This window comes from Agelaius tricolor, unplaced genomic scaffold (assembly GCF_023055355.1).
Source record: "Agelaius tricolor isolate 1412-34295 unplaced genomic scaffold, bAgeTri1.0.p SCAF_3, whole genome shotgun sequence".
Lineage (NCBI taxonomy): Eukaryota > Metazoa > Chordata > Aves > Passeriformes > Icteridae > Agelaius > Agelaius tricolor.
In genome coordinates, this window is record NW_027269263.1 from 69657561 (window position 1) to 69678371 (window position 20811).

Sequence of the window (20811 nt, forward strand, 5' to 3'; positions counted from 1 at the left end):
CGCCATCTTGGGGAGGGCGAGGGCGGCGGGGGCGGCCATGGGCGGGAGGTCGGCGCCATGTTGGGGAGGGCGCGGGGGCCGCGCGGGGGGCGCGAGGGGCCGGCGCCATGTTGGGGAGGTCGCGGCCGTTCCCGCCTCAGGGGCGCTGAGGGACGCGGGGCCGCGGCCGGGCTAAAAGCGGGGTTGGCGTGGAAATCCAGGGGAAAGCGGTCGGAAATAGATTTATTTTGGACATATATAGGGTGGGAAAAGCCAGTTTAAATGGAAGGTACAGAAAAATCATTTTAAAATAGGGTCTTTTTCATATTTTTGGTGAGAACATCCAGTTTAAAGATGAGAGTTGCTAAAAAATCAGTTTAAAATACAATTTTTTTGGTCGACAAATCCAGTTTAAAATGGAAGTTGCGGAAAAACCATTTTAAAATAAATATTTGTTTTGCATGTTTTTAGTGGACAAATCCCGTTTAAAATGGAAGTTGTGGAAAAACCATTTTAAAATAAATATATTTTTTTGCATGTTTTTAGTGGACAAAGTGGAAAAATCAGTTTAAAATTTATTATTTTCCCCATATTTTTGGTGGGGAAACCGAGTTTAAAATGAGAGTTGCAAAAAAATCAGTTTAAAATAGATTTTTTTTTTTTTGGCCATAATTTTGGTGGAAAAATCCAGTTTAAAATGTAAATTCTTGGAAAATACCTTTTAAAATAGACATTTTGAAAAAAAATCTGTCCAAAATAATTTGGTGCAGGGTTTTTTGCTTTTTTTTTGGTGAAAAAAAATTTTTAGAATGGATTTTTCTTTCATTGTTTTGGCGGAAAAATCCATTTTAAAGTGGAAATTGTGGAAAAAAGGTAGTTCAAAATGGAAATGTTTCCCTTATTTTTTTTTTGGTGGAAAAAAATACAGTTTAAAACTATTTATTTATATTTGTATTTTTATTTAAGATACCGTACGAAAGGGAAATTTCCCCTTTTTTGTGGGAGAACCAGTGTTAAAATCTACATTTTTCCCATTTTTGTGGGAAAATCCATTTTTAAATTTATTACCCCCGTTTTCTGTGAAAAAAAACAGTTAAAAATACAAATTGTTTCCGTTTTCTGTGGAACTCAAGATTCACCTCAGTGGACTGTCAGTGGGAATTAATAATATTAAAGGCCAATGTAAACAATTCCATGCTTTAGGGAGCTAAAAAATAAAGGATTTGAAACAACAGAGGGGAAAGGAGCTGAGGGAAATAATAAAAATGGGTGTAAATCTGTGGGATTTTTGATTCTTGAGGTAGAACTTGATACCTAATTCCCTGAAGCTGATGGATTTCTTTTTTCCTTAGGAATGACATGGAAAACACGACAGGGACAGGCACAAGAAGAGTTCCCAGGAGTTGTTTAAGAGCAGCATGAGAAGCAAAATATTTTCAGGGATGTCCCTTCATTTAGAGACAATTTGTGTTTATTCCATGCTCCGTGCTCTGGTGGGTCAAAAAATTCCTTGGGATTTAAATTAATCACCCCATATATATATATATATATATATATATATATATATATATATATATATATACATATATATATATATATATATATATATATACACACACACATATATATACACACGTATATATACATACATATATATATACACACACGTATATATACATATATATGTATATATATATAGTTTTATATATATATACATATATATGTGTATGGTTATATAGATATATATGTTATATATAATCTAATATTATAATTAATATAATATTTATTATATACTCTACTTATTTATATATCCATATATATCTACCTATATATTTCTATATCTATATCTCTAGGTGGATAAATAGAGATTCTATGGGATCTGGGATCCCTGTAGGAGGAAGGTCCTGGAGAAATGCAGGTTTAGGTGAGGCAGCAGGAGAATCCCCAGGGGCAGGATGTGACAACTGAGCCGTGTTTGAGGTTTTGGGAGCAGGCTGGACACAGCAGGCTGGGAATGCTGCAGGTGCAGCTGCTCCTGCCTCGGGCAGCAGGCTGGGTGGGGATCTCCCATCCAGGGCATCTTCCCAAGGTGCTGCTGATGGCTTTGGAATGAGCTCATGCAGACATGGGATTGTGAAAGTGCCCAAACTCCCCGAGTCTGTGCCTGCTGAGTGCTGGCACGTGTGGTCTCTTAAAAAATCATATTTAAAATTGATTTTTCTCCTTGTTTTGGCAGAAAAATATCCATTTTAAAGTGGAAATTGTGGGGGAATAAAGCCAGTTAAAAATAGAAATGTTTCGCTTATTTTTTTGGTGGAAAAAATACAGTTTAAACCAGAATTAAAAAATAAAAATTATATTTTTTCTCTAAGATACAGTACAAAAGGGAAATTTCCTTTTTTTTTTTTTTTTTTTCCCCCACCTCTGGGAAGAGCAGAGGGCACTCAGGAGCAAGGGAACAGCATGGATGTCCATTTGGGATGACTGGAAATGATCTGGACAGGCATCATTTCCCAGTGGGAACAAACCAACCCTTTCTCTTTGGAAAACTGAGCACCAGCACACACCTGTCTGAGTTCTGGAAATCCAAGATGTGGTGGGCCACAATCCCACGTATAGAAGGTGGGAAAAGAACTTAACTGGGAATGTAAATGTGGCAGCAGAAGGAAGGGAGCCATGGGAATGCTGGAGCCTGGTCAGGAAATGCCAAATTCAGTGTTCAGGGAAAGCCTGAGGAGGAATAACTGTGGGGAAAGGTTTAAATGTCCCCATTCCTGGGTTTGGGAAGGGAAAATCACAGGAAAATCACAGAATCTTGGAAGGGAATTAAGGATCATCCAGCTCCAACCCCTGCCATGGGCAGAGACATTTCCCATTATTCCAGAGTCCTGTGATGATGTGAAAGGTTTAAATGTCCCCATTCCTGGGTCTGGGAAGGGAAAAGCACAGGAAAATCACAGAATCTTGGAAGGGAATTAAGGATCATCCAGCTCCGCCCCCTGCCATGGGCAGAGACACTTCCCATTATCCCACATTCCTGTGATGATGTGAAAGGTTTAAATGTGCCCATTCCTGGGTCTGGGAAGGGAAAAGCACAGGAAAATCACAGAATTGTGGAAGGGGCTTGCTTGGAAGGGAATTAAGGATCATCCAGCTCCAACCCCTGCCATGGGCAGAGACATTTCCCATTATTCCAGAGTCCTGTGATGATGGGAAGGGTTTAAATGTCCCCATTCCTGGGTCTGGGAAGGGAAAAGCACAGAACTGTGGAAGGGAATTTAGGGATCATCCAGCTCCGCCCCCTGCCATGGGCAGAGACACTTCCCATGATCCCAGATTCCTCCAGCCTGGCTTTGGACACTTCCAGGGATGTGGAGTCCACAACCTCTTGGACAACCTGAAAAAAGTGAAAAAACCACTGACTCTGAGAGACCACGAACAGCATTTTTCCAACATTCACAATACATTTCTCACAGATGGGAGGGGACAGAACACAGCTGCAGCTCCTTGGCCTTCTTCTTCTTCTCTCCCTCTTTGCCAGATTGAAAAGAAAACAGCATCCACTGCTTTCCTTAAAGTGTTGGACATAACCTTTCTCTTGACCCACAGATGGGGCAATTGAGAGGTGTTTTAAAAGCTACAAATCCATTCCCCACTCTAAAGTGCGTCCTTGCAGCAGGACTTGCTCGGGAATGTGCTCTGAGCTCTCTTTGCACAGCTCATCAAGAGCCAGGATGGTTTTCCCCACATCCAGGGAGAATTTTGGTGGTGCAGTGGGTTCAAGTTTAAGCCCAGCCTTGGCCAGGCTCTGCCTTCCACGGCTTCTCTGGAGCCAGCCAAAACCAAGGCTGAACGTGGGGATGGTTCCTGTAGTGGAACCACCCCTCTGTTAGGGATTGTAACCCCCAAAATCTGGAATTGTTCTGGGGAGCTGCTGCTGGGGGGATTTGGGATTCCTGCAGCATCTCCCAGCGCCTGGCAGGGCTCTGCAAATGCACATTTCTCTTGGAGAGAGAGGAATATTCCCTCTCTCCAATTTAGATCCTTAAAGTTCTCCCCTTTTGCAGGCACTCCTCCGATATTTTCAGCTTCTTTTCACTTCTTATTTTCAAATATATATATATATTTATTTATATATATGTAAATTTATTTATATATATATAAATAAATAAATGTGGATATACTTTGATCAAGTTCACCACAGAATGGTTTGGGTGGGAAGGAACTCAAAGCATCTCATCATTCAAAGCATTAATGAGGAGACAAAGATCAGACTGAAGAAAGCAGAAATGAGGCAGGGACCTGTTGGGAGGAAGGCAGTGCCTTCCCATCCCCACACACCGGCCAGGATTTTTTTTTTCAATTGTTTTTTCTGCAGTGGTTGCTGGAGCACCTGATAACTTTCCTTTTGTACTGTATCTTAGAAAAAATACAAAAAACCAAAACCAAATAAAACAAAACAAAACAAAAAAACCAAACCAAACAAAAAAAATGTTTTAAACTGTATTTTTTCCAAAAAAAAAAGGAAAAAATGGGAAAAAAAGGAAAAAATAAAGAAAGGAAAAAAAAAGGAAAAAAGGGGAAAAAAGGGAAAAAGGGAAAAAAGGGGAAAAAAAGGGAAAAAAGGGGAAAAAAGGGGAAAAGGGAAAAAAATAAAAAAGGAAAAAGAAAAAAAAGGGAAAAAAAAGGAAAAAAGGGGAAAAAGGAAAAAAAAAAGGAAAAAAAAAAAAGGAAAAAAAGGGAAAAAAAAGGAAAAAAAAGAAAAAAAAAAAAAAAGAAACAACATTTCCATTTTGAGATGGTTTTCCCCCACAATTTCCACTTTAAAATGGATTTTCCCACCAAAACAAGGAAAGAAAAATCCGTTTTAAATATTTTTTTTCTTCCACAAAAATAGCAAAAAAACTGCCACCAAAACTATTTTAAACAGATTTTCCCAAAACGTCTATTTTAAAAGGCATTTTCCAGGAATTTGCATTTTAAAGTGGATTCTGTCAACAAAAATATGGCAAAAAAAAAAAAAAGCAAACTAAGCAAACTGATTTTAAAAAAATAATGTTTTTTTTGGGGGGGGGTGGGGTGGTTTTCCTATTTTAAACTGATTTTGCTGGGTTTTGGGGAGATCATTTCCTGAGCGGGATGTTTGGGATGCACTGTTTTGTTCTCCTGGGTTTTGGGGAGATCATGCCCTGAGCGGGATGTTCGGGATGCGCTGTTTTGTTCTGCTGGGTTTTGGGGAGATCATGCCCTGAGCGGGATGTTTGGGGTGCACTGATTTGTTCTGCTGGGTTTTGGGGAGATCATTCCCTGAGCAGGATGTTCAGGATGCACTGTTTTGTTCTCCTGGGTTTTAGGGAGATCATGCCCTGAGCGGGATGTTTGGGGTGCACTGATTTGTTCTGCTGGGTTTTGGGGAGATGATTCCCTGAGTGGGATGTTGGTGATGTGCTGTTTTGTTCTGCTGGGTTTTGTGGAGATCATTCCCAGAGCGGGATGTTCGGGATGCACTGTTTTGTTCTCCTGGGTTTTGTGGTGTCCCCGTGGCCGGGCAGGTCCTCGCCCAGCCCTGCCCTGGTTTTTGTCAGCGGGAGCAGTGGGGTGAGCTGCCCCTGGGCAGGAGAGATAAACTCCAAGAATTCCCCAGCTCTGCTGCGCTGCCCCTCGCAGGTTTGGCCTCTGAGGTGCCCCAAAGGCACAGGCAGCCTGGTTTCCCTTCAGACACTGAATATCCCACAGTTTTACCCCTGTCACAGAGTTTTTCCAGTTCTCACACCCCTTTCTGTGGCCTTTAGCCCAAATTCCTGAGGGCTAAGCCGTGGCTGTGGTGATTTCCCCTGTGAGGAACTCACATTTCTGCAGCCACGCTAAATTTTAGTTTGCTTTCTCAGCAAAATCTTATAAATGGGAGATTTATACCTAAATTTGTACCTAAACAAAGACACCCACGGCTGCTTTAAGGCCCTGCACCCATTTAATCAGAGGAATCCCATGCTGAGCTGCTGTCCCTGTGTTAATCAAGATAACGAGTCCCAGCATTGATGCAGACATGGAGGTTTGGGAAGATCAGTCCCAGGAGTCCCAGTTTAGCAGCATGTGGAAGGAAGAGTGTGGGTTGGAGGTGTTAATTGTCACCTTGTGCTGATGCAAGGGCAGCCTTGTGGGGAAGGGAGGAAAGCAACAAGAATTATAGGTTTGGAATATGTAACAATATTAAAGGGTGGAAGCAGGATGCTTTAAGAGATGAAAGGAAGGATGCTAAGAGAAAAGGGATTTAACAACACTCACTTCATGGAAGATCAGTGGGTTCAGGTGAGCTCAGCATTAGCAGAGTTCTGCCACAGGAATTCCACAGGAATTGGGACAGTCCTGGAGCCACCTGAGAGCTGGAAGAGCCTGGGACATGCCAGGGGACACCGGGGAGATCACCAGAGGTGCTCCCAGGACATCAGCAGTGTGAAGCCCACACACACCTCCTTCCATCTCCTCTCCTGAAGAAGCTTCTAGAAGAGAACTTCCAAGACCTGCTGAAGCATTCTGAGAGACCCCAGCTGTGGCTCTAGGGGAGAAAAGCAAAATATCAGCTGCCGGTGTAAGAGCTGGAAGTGTTTCCTACTCTGCTGTTGGCTTTTCTGGTGGTGGGAACAGAAATTCTGCAAAGCATGTGAGGAAGGCAGTGGAAAAGGACGAGGAGTTGATAAAAGTGTGCAGATTTCTAAGAAGAAAACTGTCATATATATACAGAAACTGTCAAAATATAGAGAAAGTTTGCAAAACAGAGCCATGTAAAAAAACTGAAAACTCTCTCCTGGGACAGTTCCCAGAGGGCAAGCTATAATTATGAGGTGCTCCCTCAAATATTGTACCTAATTTCAGGAAGTTCTTCCTGAGGAACCATCTCAGGAGCCAAAACAACAGGTGACAGAAGCTTCCAAGGACCCATCTCAGGCCGTGGTGGGGTTCGAGAGGGGCTGGACCCCATGCCAAACTCAATGGTTACAACTGGAGTAAGACCAAGAGCTTGGAAAGCTCCAGTACAACCCAGAAGAAGAGTGGGGTGTTCCCTGCCTCAGTGGCTTGAGGAAATCAGCTGACAACCCAATCAAACCCCACAGACAGGAAATCATCATCCTCAGCAGGCCCCTGCCCTTCTCTGCTGAGAATAATTCCATTTTATACAAGCAAAATGCTCCCAGTTGCTCCTCCCTGAGCACCTCTCGTGAGGGATACTCAAACCCAGGGTGGGAAACTCAACGAGCCACCACAAGCAAACCTCACAGAGCAGGAATTCCCTCCAGACAGAAATGGTACAGATACCTCAAACCCAGGGTGGGAAACTCAAAGGGCCATCACAAGCAAACCTCACAGAGCAGGAATTCCCTCCAGACAGAAATGGTACAGATACCTCAAACCCAGTCTGGGAAACACACAGAGCCCCCACAAGCAAACCTCACAGAGCAGGAATTCCCTCCAGACAGAAATGCTACAGCTACCTCAAACCCAGTCTGGGAAACTCAAAGAGCCCCCACAAGCAAACCTCACAGAGCAGGAATTCCCTCCAGACAGAAATGGTACAGATACCTCAAACCCAGTCTGGGAAACACACAGAGCCCCCACAAGCAAACCTCACAGAGAGGGAATTCCCTCCAGACAGAAATGGTACAGATACCTCAAACCCAGTCTGGGAAACACACAGATCCCCACAAACAAACCTCACAGAGCAGGAATTCCCTCCAGACAGAAATGGTACAGCTCCAGCAAGGTTGGTCTGGCTCTGTAACATTTTGAACTGCCCTAAGAAACCCATAGGAAGTGTCCCAGAGCAGGTTTTGTGTAAATACCAAAGGAGCCAGATCATTCCTGGGGTCCCCTGGGCAATCTGAGCCATTGTCACTGTTGTCACCAAGCCCTCAGCACACAGAGTGCGATGTCCTGCACTGTGGGAGCAATCCAGCTGAGCACATGAGGGCAAATTTATTCCACAAACCTCCTTTTTCAGACTGAAAGAAATTAAAAAAAAAAAAAAAAAAAAAAAAAAAAAAAAGTCTTAAAAAGCAAATTAATTTTTTTCAGGAATTACTTAATTTAAGGAATGAGCATTTTACCACAATTGTGACAAAGAGACAGCAGAGTTTTTTGGAAGTGGCCATAATTCACCTGCCTGTTTCCCATCTCCTTTTTGCCCCTAGGAGATCCCAGCATGACCAGCTCAGCACCCACAGCTGTGCAAAGCAGGGTGAGCTAATCCACATTTAAAGCCCCTTTCAGGTGTGTTGGCCATGTCAGCACTGAGAAAACTGCAGGAAACCCCAACTGCAATAATTATTGTGATTTAATTGCTTCACTGATACAACTTTAACTCAAACATTGGTGTTGTAACTTCTGATTTCACATCTCAGTCTGCACAGAAAACTCTTATTCCAGGCTGATTATCTCCATCCTTCACAGAACAGACACTTCCTATTAAATGATGTGGGAAAAGTGCCCCCAAGATTTGCATGACCTACTTGAATCATCCTGAGAGAGAGAAAACAAAAATTCTGAACTTCAATGTAATTTTTGGCTTGTACTAAACAGCTTTAAGCCTTTTTGTTTTCTTCAATTATCTGTGTGCTGTCTCCCTGCTGACATTTCCTGTAGGATTGTGGGGGCACTTGGCCTATCCTTGTATTTTCAGCTATTAAAAACACTCCAACATTCAGCAGTAGATGCAGGTGAACTTTTGGACATTTATGTCAAAAATTTCCACCAAAGAGAAAACTGTTCCTTTCATGGCACAGGATTCTGCTGCAGCCATGACTTCCATTAAATATTTCCCTCATTTTTCTCTCTTTTAGTGCCAGTTACAGCTCGAGGACAAATGCTGACACTTTTCTTTTGCATAAAGAAGATTTCACACTTGGTTTACTTTAGCTTAGTTGTGAATGTATCAGACTTTAAATTAAAAAATTCCTTTTGATTTTTTTCTCCTGAAATCTTGTGGCAATAACCTAAAAGGAACACAGCAATTTTAAAGGCTTTATTTTAAAGTAATTAAATATTTTTAAATGAAATTATGTGGAACCCGAACAAACAAACCAAAAAAAGAGAGGGGAAAAAAAAAAAAGGAAAAAGGAAGGTTTTTTCCCAGGATCCTTTTATGGTCTGAGGCTGTTGAGATGGGAAGGGTCTACAAGGTTCCTCTGAGGGGACACCCAAAGAAGCAGCACTCCTGAATTCCCTGAACATCCCCAGAAAAGCCCTGGGTGATTACAGAGTGGATAACACACCAGGGTGTAACAAACCCATCCCAATGCTGCACCTGGGACACTTCAGTCCCTGCAGGTGTCCCGGTACCTGCCCACAACCATTCCTGTGAGCTCTCAAATTCCATTCCTTTTGCTCCTTTGTGGGACAGTTACAGAAGCAAAAGAGAGAAAAAACAGCTTATTTCATTTTAAAAATATATACAGAGAGTTTGCAAAACAGAGCTTTACAAAAAGACTGTAAAATTAAGGTGTTTGTTCTTGAAATGGCACCAGGCGAGGACAGTGAAAGATTAAAGAAGGAGAGAGGAGTTAACCCACTGAAAACTTTATTTTATTTCCCTCTGCTGACGCTATTTAGTGCCAACATTTAAAAAGCCTCTTGCAAGGAAGTTTTTCTTTAAAAATTCTCCATGGGAGCCTCTTTGTTATGGAGATACCTTTTATGAGGAAAAGGGTCCTCAGCTCCCCACCCTCCCCTGGAGCTGGGAAATAACAGCCAGGGCAGCTCTTCAAATGAGAACGGGGACAAAAAGATCCCTGCCCCTTCTCAAGCCTTTCTCACACATCCAAAAATCCACTGTGCTCTTCCTCAGGTGAAATAATGTGGAAGGAGAAACCTGGCAACCCAGAAATGCTGGCTGGAGGGAAGGGAAAGGACAGGAAGCTGCTCACCCGCAGCTTGAAACACCCTCATGCCAAATGTGGTGAATAACAGATTTTGTTAAACTATATTTATGGTTATAATTTATACTTATAGTTATAATTTATGTTCATAATTTATAAATATAAGTTATAGTATCTATATAATATTATTTATATTATATATTTATATAACATAATATAAATATATAATATTTATATCTATATCTATATATAATATAGATATTATATAATATATTATATATAATATAATATATTATTTATATAATATAAATAATATAAATATATATAAATTATATATAATAACTATTATATATTATATCATTATAAACTATGTAATTATAAAATATATATTATATTATATTATACATTTTTATATATTGTATTATTTATATTATAATATAATATTTATAGTTTATTTATATTTTGTTATAGTTATAATTTATAATTGTATTTATGTTTAAATTTACATTAATGTTTCGTTTTATATTTATTTATGTCCACCACCCCCATCCCAGAGCAGCCCTGTGACTCTCCCCACCCACAAACACACACACACACACCCCAACATCTCCTGTGTTGTTAACAGCAGGCTCTGGTACACAACTTCCTGCAGGAAACAGTGGCAGCAGAGCACAGGAAACCCCAGCACTACAAGAACTTAACTCCCTGCAAGGCCAGAACACCACAAAGTTCCCCCTGCCATAAAAAAAGGGCACCTCCAGCTTGCAGATTCCCCTCACAAACCTCCTCGTGGATTTGGGCAGAGCAGGATTTATTCATCCTAAACTCAGCTTAAATCCTGCACCCCAGAAAAGCCCCAGACTCTTCCAGGCTGGGATGAAGCAGGATTGGCTGCCACTGTCACCCTGTCACATCCACAGAAGTTGTGGCACAGCCTGCAGCACTTTGAGGCAAATCCAGCCATCTGAGGTCCAAACCTTTCTTTAGAGATGTCTTTTGGCCTTTCTTAACCACCAGGGAGATGGAATTACATGCAAAATTCAACTGAGAGATAAAAGGAAAAAGGAGGGGGAAAAAAAAAAGTGTTTCATTACTCAGTTTGGGATTTTTGGGAGGGTTTTTACATCTGCTGTCAAAGAAGTGAATGGCAACTTTTCAGATGCACTGGAAAGCAGAGCCTTTATCCTCTGCACTTCACTGCTCACCATCTCCTGAGTTCAGTGGCATCACGCTGAAATCAGAATTTTTTGTCAAAGAGAGAACAAAATTATTATTTAATAAATATTCCAGTAAATTTTGGATACTGGAATGTGGAGTTTTGAAACCATTGTAGCTCTAGTTTACCAGAGATGTAAAAATGGCCTTGCTCACTTTTAACCATCCTTAACCACATCAAGCAGTGGTTAGACTTGAGTGCTCAGAAGCATCTGTCCCTAAAAGCCCTCTGTGGTAAAAATATCATACAAAAATCCAATATTTTTGGGTTTTACTTAATTTCTTAGCTGGAGATGCTGAATACAGAGGTTGCAAGAGATGTCTGGCTTTAGCAGGCTGATGAGTGGAGCTGCTGTGACCAGAGACTTCCTGGTGGGTGGTGGGGAAGTGAGAACACAGAGAAGGCTGAGGAGGAGATGTAGGTGCACAGCTCAGAGCGGAGTGGAAACCACATCCCTGCGTCATCAGAGCAGGGAGCTGAGGCTCCTGAGCAGGGAAACAGGAAATCCAGCAGCCTGCTGTCCCTCCTGAGGACCTGCCCTGGTGCTTGGACTTGGTGATCCATTCCAGCTCGGAGCTCTTCCATCCCGTGGTTATTTTCTTGGTGTGTTGTGAGAGATTGACATGTTTTGTGGTTTAGAGATTGCTAAAATCATCAATCAATCAATCAATCATCAGCCATTTTGGCCACAAACAAACTTTGGTATCAAACTGCAAAGGAGCTGCTGTCCATCTGTGGCCACCAGAGCCACCCCTCCCCAAACACCCCTACTAACTGGAATGTTGGATTTTGAACCTGTCAGTTCAAATGCTTAATTTTGTCCAGTTCTGCCAGGTCTGGGAGGAAGGATGGATCCACGAGGGTGTTGGGAGAGAGCTGTGATGCTGCCAGCTCACACATTCAGGGAGCAAGTCACCATGTGCAAAGGAGCACAGCCCAGAGCAGGCTACAAACTGATAAGGGAGCCTTTATCAGCTCTGAACAGAGCCTCTTTGTCCCTGCCCGAGGGAACTTACGGGGCAACTCCCCTGCCCTGGAATATGGGGACATTCACAGGTGGCCCCAAGGTGTTCACCTTGGCCATAATGGACTGAACTGTGCTGGTATCAAAGGCAGCTGCACCATCTTTGAAGGTGTCAGAGAGTCCCCAAGTGTCCCATGACCCACAGCATTCCATCATCCAGGGTGAAACTCCCCCCTCTAGGGGAGGCACCTGGGACTCCCCACTGAGCCTGAGCGAACACAAACCCACATTTTGTGTTCTGTGCTTTTCTCCCACCACTTCTTGGAGATTTCCCCTCATCCCCTGGTGGATCTGCTCTGTGACCACCAACAGACACCGAGATTGCAAGCACCAAGTCTCATCACAAGACCTGTGGGTGGTGAGATCCTCCTCCTCCTCTTATCCCTTCCCTCTCTTTTTCCTTATATCACATTTTCTTAAGTGTTACTTTTATGTTTTCATATTGTCATATTACTATAGATAGTAACAGCCAAAATGGTTACGTGGCTGTTTTCTTCTGCAACCAAATTGCTCTAAATTAAACCCTTCATATATTACCTACATATATAATTTTTAAACCCTTCATATATATATTTTTTGTCCCCTAACACCAATTTTACCCTTGGCTTTCTAGGGTGGCTTGTACCACACATAGAGGACACAAACCCAGAGGAGTTTGCAGCAAGCTGCAAATGACAGCAGCTTGCTGACCAGCAATGCCACCAATTATGATTTTCCCTGGTCAGAACCTCCTCAGAGAGGGAATGCTTCAGGCTGGAGGAACAGCACCAGGATTTCCAGGCCTTTATTGGCTTGGGTTGATGATAATTGACTGTTACCTGGAAGTCAGAGGGGTGGAAAGGTCTGGGGGAGATGCACAGCTCCTCTCAGTGTGGTGCTTCATGGCTTCCCCAGGGCCATGTTGAACACCCCTGGAGGAGATGCAGCAAGAGGGCTCTGAATGTGACACGGAGCTCGTGGTGTCCAGCCAGGATGTTTGGGCTGAGGATGTCACAGTGAGTGACAGCCTGGGGCTGGGGGACCATCACCACCTCTGCTGGGTGTAACAGAATCCCTGACAAGGCCTAAGTCACATTCCCAGAATCACTGGGGATGGAAAAGACCTCCAGGATCATCCAGTCCAACCTGGGACTGAGCCCACCTTGTCCCCAGCCCAGAGCTCTGAGTGTCACATCCAGGAGTTCCTCAGACACCTTCAGGGATGGGCACTCCAAAGCTCCCTGGGCAGCCCCTGCCAAGGCCTGAGCCCCTTTCCATGGGGAAATTCCTGCTGATTCCCCCCTGAGCTGCCCTGGCCCAGCCTGAGGCCGTTCCCTCTGCTCCTGTCCCTGTTCCCTGGAGCACAGCCCGACCCCCCCGGCTGTGCCCTCCTGGCAGGGACTTGTGCAGAGCCACAAGGGCCCCCTGAGCCTCCTTTGCTCCAGGCTCAGCCCCTGCCCAGCTCCCTCAGCCCCTCCTGGGGCTCCAGACCCTTCCCAGCTCCCTCAGCCTCTCCAGCCCCTTCCCAGCTCCCTCAGCCTCTCCTGGTTCTCTCCAGTCCCTTCCCAGCTCCCTCAGCCCCTCCTGGTTCTCCAGACCCTTCCCAGCTCCCTCAGCCCCTCCTGGTTCTCCAGACCCTTCCCAGCTCCCTCAGCCCCTCCTGGTTCTCCAGACCCTTCCCAGCTCCCTCAGCCCCTCCTGGTTCTCCAGACCCTCCCCAGCTCCCTCAGCCCCTCCTGGTTCTCCAGCCCCTTCCCAGCTCCCTCAGCCCCTCCCCACACCACTGCCTCTGTCAGTTCATCCTGACTCCAGCAGGTCTCAGGGACTCCCCATCCCTAAGGAGTGGCACAGGGTGGGTGAATCCATCCCCAGCACATCCCTGCCCCTGGAGGCACAGCACTCCATCCCACACAGACCCACAGGGTGAAGGGCCACGGCTGAAGTGACAATGGCACTCGTCCCCTGCCACTTGTCACTGTGCTCGAGCTGCAATCAAAGTGTTTTTGTAGGACACAGCAGGGACCAAGAAAAAGAGCAGGGGACACTGGGATTTGAGCTGGGCACTGCCGAGGCCAGGGCGGGTTTAATGGCAGCAGAGTCTTCACCAGAGAGTTTGGTTCTCACTTCCTTTTCTTCCCCTTCTTTTTGAGAGAGCCAGGCCAGGGGTGGCCCCGGAACTGCAGGAAGGCGGCGGCGTTGTGACAGATGTAGTAAGCGTTGAGCATGGCAGCTGAGCTGAACAGATCCACTGCTTGCACTTCCTTCTTTACACCCTTTTTGGAGCTTTTGCCTTTGCCACCCTTTTTGCCTTTGCCACCACCTTTTTTGTCTTTGCCACCCTTTTTAGCTTTGCGTGCCTGCAGAGAGAAAATGACCACAAACCCACTCAGTTCTGGGTCTTTGTCTCTCTCGGACTCCAGGCTGAGAGACCGAGAGAGCTGGGGGTGCTCAGCCTAGAGAAGGCTCCAGGGAGAGCTCAGAGCCCTTTCCAGGGCCTGAAGGGGCTCCAGGAGAGCTGCAGAGGGACTGGGGCCAAGGCCTGCAGGGACAGCACCCAGGGAATGGCTCCCAGTGCCAGAGGGCAGCCAGGGATGGGATCTCATTCCTTGTTTGCCCAGGTCTCTGGTGGACTTTGTGAGCACTTGTAGGCTCCTGGTAGGAATTCAGCCTGTAGCTGATCTTTCCAAATATAAAAGATGCTCACAGGCTTTATATGCTATGTACAGAATTTTACAGCCTGCAGCCAAGAAGAAAAAAAAGCTAAAAATCAGAATTAGGTTTACACTTGCACACAAAGTGAATTTGGGCAGGTCAGTTCTGTCCTGCAGCTGTGGGAAGGAACCTTTTGGATATAAACCCTTTTCCTTAAAAAAGTGTTATCAACACTTCTGAAGGATCAAAGGTATTTTACCATGGCTGAGTCTTTTTATGGAGCAGCCTGGAGTTCACATCAAGCTCTGCAGATGAACCCTGCAACACAAAATTACACAGTTAATTACACAGTGCAAAGCACCTGCGTCTGTGTCGGTCCCCACCAAACTTTGAAGAGAAAACGGGAGAAAATCGCTCCTTGCAAAAAAAATAGTCCCTTTTAGGGTCATCCCTAAAAGCTGATAGTCACCTGTGAAATCAGCTGCTGATTGTCAAACTCCAGGACTCTGAGCTTTTCAGCAAAACCCTCGAGGTTTACAATCACAGAATCCTGGACAAGACCTCTGAGACCGAGTCCAGCCATCCCCAGCACTGCCAGGCCCTCCGCTGACCCCAAGTGTCCCCAAGTGTCCCCAAGTGCCACATCCACGGGGCTTTGAAACCCCTCCAGAGATGAGCACTCCATCCAGCTCTGCAGCTGTGCGAGGGCTGGACAACTCCTTTAGGGAAGGAATTTTCAGGATACCCAGTCTAAACCCCTGGCACAACTTGAGGCTGTTTCCTCTTGTTTTGTCCCTGTTCCCTGGGACAGAGCCCGACCCCCACTTGGCTGCACCCTCCTGTCAGGGAGTTGTAGGGAGCGAGCAGCTCCCTCCGGAACCTTCTTTTCTGCCCCAGCCCCAGCCCCAGCTCCTTCCGTCCCCGCCCCGTGTAGAAAATGCAGACTCTCACCGTCCTGTCCCCGCAGCTCTGAAGAGACCCCGTCCCCCCTCCCCTCGCACGGCCGCCATGGCCGCCCCACCCTCCCCTCAGCGTCCAGTTGCCATAGTGACCCCGGGGCGGGGTCTGGTGCTGATTGACAGCCCCGTGTCCAATCAGCTGCTGACGCACCAGCCCGTCGCCCAATCAGCTGCCAGGGGGCGCTTCCCGCCACTGCGGTGGTCAGGGGGAAAAGGGCGGGAAAAGCTGTGAGGGGCGTGAGGGGAGCGGCCGCCGCCATCCCCGCCCCTGTCCCGCCCTCAGCCAAAAACCTCAGAAATGTCGCGAGGAGGCCAGAAAACCCCCACCACAACAACTTGGAGCTGAGAGGAGGAGGGGAGCAAGTCGTGCTTTCCAAAGGTCTTGGAAAGATTGGCGTTTGGTGGACAGTTAGTGGAATATTCACGTTATTGCTGCGTGACATGGGGGAGTCTCTTTAAATACCTGACTCAGCCTCCTTCGCCATAAAAATATTTAAAAAACAAACTCTGCTTTGCATCCTCGCAGAGCCACAGTTCTGGACAGCAGGTCCTGAAAATGATGGGTAATTGAGGTTGGATATTTCCAAGAAATCCCCATAAATTGAGGCCTGAAACACAGGGAATCGATGGAGGTGAAGGAGGCTGAGGGAGGGATGGGACATGAAGGGTTCATTTTGTTCTCTGCACCTTTTTTAGACACAGCAATTTTATCCAAGGGTAGTAATGCTTCTAAATGTGGGGTGATTTTTAAATTTGGGAAAAAATATGGGAGAGAGGAGTCTCTCCGCATCCATCAGCACCAGATTTTCATTTGCAAAGCACTAAAAAACAGGTACAAGTGAAAAATATCAGTAGGGGCTGAATTGCCTCATAGAAAAAAAAACAAAAAACCAAACAGCTCATAGTTGCATTATTGCCAAACTCCAACAAACACATCAGTGAGTCTGCCTGGATCATGGGTTTATTTTTACCTTTAACATTAACCTCTCTAATGGTGCATAAGTAAATTTCCTTCCTTCTTGCCTAATAAAAAGTCTTGATAGTGTAGCTCAGTGAAAAAGTCTGCATATTTGGGAGTAAATTCTCTTGAATGAGCCTTGGATAATTAAAGAAAAAATGAAAAAAATTAATTTCCACCGTGTTTAGGGAAATTCTGTGTATTAACAAAGCACATAGCATAAAAGAAACAATCATAATTACACTAATTATCTAATTTCAGCACAGACAACTGTCAGGAGGCCACATGATAATTATTGAGGCAAAAAGGAAGGCACAGAGCACTGAAATGTTCAATCAAGGAGACAGAAATCATCCTGTGCAGTCAAATGCTGTGTTTTGTGCAGAGCTTGGGCCTGGCTGCAGAACAAGCTGCTGTTTACACATGCAAGGCTTTGATAAATAATTGAGGGAAGCTTCTCAAACTCCAGAGTATAATAAGCCTGACCTCATACAGTCACTTCTGTGGTTACAAGTGGATAAATACAGAGTCAGCCAGGACATCTCTGTGTTGTTATTTTTAGGGAAATATTCACAGGAAAAAAAGGAGGGATTTTTTTAACGCTGCCAGACTGAATGGATAAAGGCTAAATGACCCCCTTTTTTTAATCACTCTTTTCTCAGCTCTGAAAGGAACTTTGTAGCTTTCTAGCCTTTTATTCTTCACTGAAATTTGCATTGAAGTCACCAAACAGCTCCAGAGTTGCTTAGAGAAATTAATAACTCAATTCTGTATGCTTTATATCCCTAGGAAACAGCAAGAATCTACAATAAACCAGAAGAACCTGTGCTGAGGTGCTGAAGAAAAGGTCTTACCCACAGCAGAACTTAAAGCAACACCTGTGGGGTGAAAACAAAACAACAAAAAAGTTCTTTATTGCAATTACAACGGGAACTAGGATCACTGGAGGGTTCCTGGAACCAACAGTCCTGCTGGGGTGAGATAACAGATGTTCATCCAGCTGTGCAGAAACCACCCAAAACTTCTTCCTGAAAGTGCCTTGCTGAACATATAAAATGAGAATTCCTTAATTGCTGGCCCCCAGCTCTTCTGAGAACTTTCAAGCAGGAGAAGATCCTCATTGTGAAGCAAAAAAAAAAAAATTTGAAACTGCTGCTTGCTTGCCAGGATGGGACATAGATATTTCAAATAAAGGTGTAGCCTCTCCCTAAGTCACTTTTTAGGCAGAGGTTCAGGTTTTCTGTGGAGATCTCTCTCTGGGAAGCAGAAAATTTGGTGGTGATGGTGTGAATAAATTGTTATCCAGGATAAGTTTGTACCATCCTCCACCACCCAGACATTCAGGTAAGAATCTGTGCTTCTAATCTCTCTCAGTAAAAATAACAGGCACTGAAAAGCACAATTAAAATATAAAATATAAAATATAAAATTTCACACTGGGTATGCACTGGGGTTTTTTTCCAATATATTGTGGAGAAAAAAGACTTTGGGGAAAAAAAAGGTTTGAGCCAAATACTAAGGGCTTTTCTAAGTATTTTAGTAATTAATTCAATTTCTCCTTGAGTGGAGATGGGCAGGGGTGAGGGCTGAGTTTGGGGGATGTTTTTATCCTTAAAAATAATAAAAAAAAGAAGCATTTAAATTAAGACACAGGAAGAAAATGCTTAAATAAAGAGGTGTCCTTTAAAAGTTGGTTTATTTTGAACAAAAGCGTATTTTAAAAGGCTTTAAAAGGCTTAATGCCATTTCCATGAACAAGGCCTTGGACAAACCCCATGAAGGAAACATTCCCAGGCTCATTAATTATTTAAGCAATTAGCACAAATCCTGCCATAACAAACACTTGTTTATTTAGGGCTTCCCTGCCCTATATGGACACACAATGCTTTGACAAATGCCACCCTCATGCAATGCAGCTTTACCCAAGTGTATTGTTCATTATTTAATTTAAGTATTAAGTTATTAAATTGACAGAAAGTTTACAGCTCCATATCCTATTCATCCTGAAAGTTATGGACCACAGAATAATGCACTCTTTTCCTCATAAATTGTTCACCCAAGCACCTCCCCTCCCCACCCCAAGACCTGGCACAGACATTGCCCCAAACAAGCAAAAATCTGTGCAAAGCTTGGGGTGTTTAACGTGGTATTTGCTGTGCCCTCAGGGCTGCAGAGGATGTGGAATCCCAATGACCCTCAGGGAGGAGAGAAAAGGGATCTCCAAGCGCCCCAGCTGGGAACTGCACAGCACGGGGGTGCTGCAATGAAGGTGAGTGGAGCTGGAGGAGAGCAGAGGTGCAAAGGTGATGGGTGGGTGGCCGGGGGACATGCAGGACCTGGCCCTGGTGGCACAGGGCTCTGAGCTGGGCTGTGCCATCCCAGCAGCAGCAGTGCCAGCCCAGGGACAGCACAGAGTGCTGCCTCCATCCCAAGCCAGCCTGTGTTCCTGTGTTGGGAGCACATCAGCAGCCAGAACAGGCCCAAACAAGGGAGCGTGGGGCGTGCGGGAGGGGTGGAATTCCCAATGGGAATCCTCACCTTACCCTACACGGAGACACAGCTGGGCTCCCAGCTCACTCTGCAACCCGTGCTTTATGCTCTCCAAGGAGTCACAGGATGACCTCCAGAAAGAGGTGGCTGCTGGGCACACAGAGACCTGGTCTCTTTGGAAAGGTTTAATTTTGTCCCCAGCTGTGCTAAAACCCGCAGATCCACCCCAGCCCTGAGGGCGGCGGGAGCGGGGCTGTCACTGGCAGCGCAGCAGCTCTTCCCAGCGGATGGGCTGCGAAAACACCTCCCGCTCCAGCCACAGCTCGTAGGAGTAGTGGAAGTCCTCGGGCAGCTCCAGGCGCTGGCCCAGCACGCTCTGCAGGCAGTTGTCCACCGGCGCGAACTCCGAGTCCTGCGGCTTGTCGTACCTGCGGCTGTTGAAGGCTTCGATGTTGGCCCTCAGCGTGCACTCCTCAGCCTGGAAATCCCACGGCCTGGCGTCAATGTCTGCAGGGGAGGAGGGACAGCATCCAAATAGTGGGGGAAACACCGCTCTGACAAGGTCTGAGCAAAAGAAAGGCTGAAGGTTTCACGTGAATTAACCAGTCACTCCTAATTATTATTATTCCTAACCAAATCCCATTATGTGGGCATTTTCGTTTAAGATGTCCCATAAAAATATAATTACTCCTGCATTAAGGACTATTTAAGATAGTCCATAAAAATGTAATTATTCCTGCTTTAAGGGCTCTCTATAATTATATTATAATTATAATATTTTTTCACAAAGACCCCACCGCTTTTACTGAAAACCTCCACTGGCCACTGAAGCAGGGATGAAGATTTAAAACATTTAAAACCTGGTGAGCTTATTATGAGCTCCTAACCACAAATATTTTAAAATTTGGGCAAATGTAGCTATGAATGGTATTGAAAAGCTGCAATAACCATGACATTATGTCATATGATATAAACCTATAATATGAAAAGAATCCCAGTATTTCCATGAGCTCTAAATCTGATGGTGCAGAGCGGTGCCATGAAACTTCTGGAAGAAATGCCCAGCAGTGACAAGAATTTTAGAGGTTTTGGGCCAAAGGAAGTGGAGCAAAGTGAAGCTGGCAAAGGCACAGGCAGAGGGACGGGGCAGCACTCACCGTTGCCGTAGGCCCAGTCGTCGTTCATGCGGTGCCGCACCTTCTGGTAGATGGCAGACATGGTCTTCATGTTGCTCTTCCTCCACTGGCGCCCCAGGTACTTGGTCTGGATCTTCAGCAGCTTGAGCACGTAGAGCTGCATCATGGCCTGCTTCACCTTCAGAGCCCGCTTCAGGATGGGGGCTGATTTAAACACCACCAGCATCTGCCAGGAAAGCAGCAGCCATCAGGGCAGGGTGCTCAGGGAGCCACGGAAACAAACACTGAAACAAACACTGGCTGGGCTGATGTGGGCACCAACACCCAGAGAGCCACACAAACTAACCCTGAAACAAACACTGGCTGGGCTGATGTGGGCACCAGCACCTGGGGAGCCACACAAACTAACACTGAAACAAACCCTGAAACAAACACTGGCTGGGCTGATGTGGGCACCAGCACCCAGAGAGCCACACAAACTAACACTGAAACAAACCCTGAAACAAACACTGGCTGGGCTGATGTGGGCACCAACACCCAGAGAGCCAC

General features: G+C 45.1%; 1 protein-coding gene and 1 long non-coding RNA gene across 3 annotated transcripts in view; one reads left to right on the top strand and one right to left on the bottom strand.

The window, feature by feature from the left end:
* LOC139588628 (uncharacterized) lies at window positions 1-20118 on the top strand. Of its 2 annotated transcripts, XR_011678760.1 has the most exons (5): window positions 1-1472; window positions 6332-8212; window positions 9818-9928; window positions 17426-17612; window positions 18802-20118. It is a non-coding gene; the product is annotated as an uncharacterized lncRNA (long non-coding RNA). The 2 variants fall into 2 exon arrangements; XR_011678761.1 differs by lacking the exon at window positions 6332-8212 and having other exon boundaries at window positions 20-1472.
* STRIP2 (striatin interacting protein 2) overlaps window positions 18301-20811 on the bottom strand; it is a 20527-nt gene continuing 18016 nt past the window's right edge. The window contains exons 20-21 of the mRNA XM_071424244.1: window positions 20284-20488; window positions 18301-19633 (exon numbers count right to left, since the gene is read on the bottom strand). Of these exons, the coding sequence (XP_071280345.1) occupies window positions 19383-19633; window positions 20284-20488 (456 nt within the window). The 3' untranslated portion in view covers window positions 18301-19382. The remainder of the gene's footprint in view (window positions 19634-20283; window positions 20489-20811) is intronic.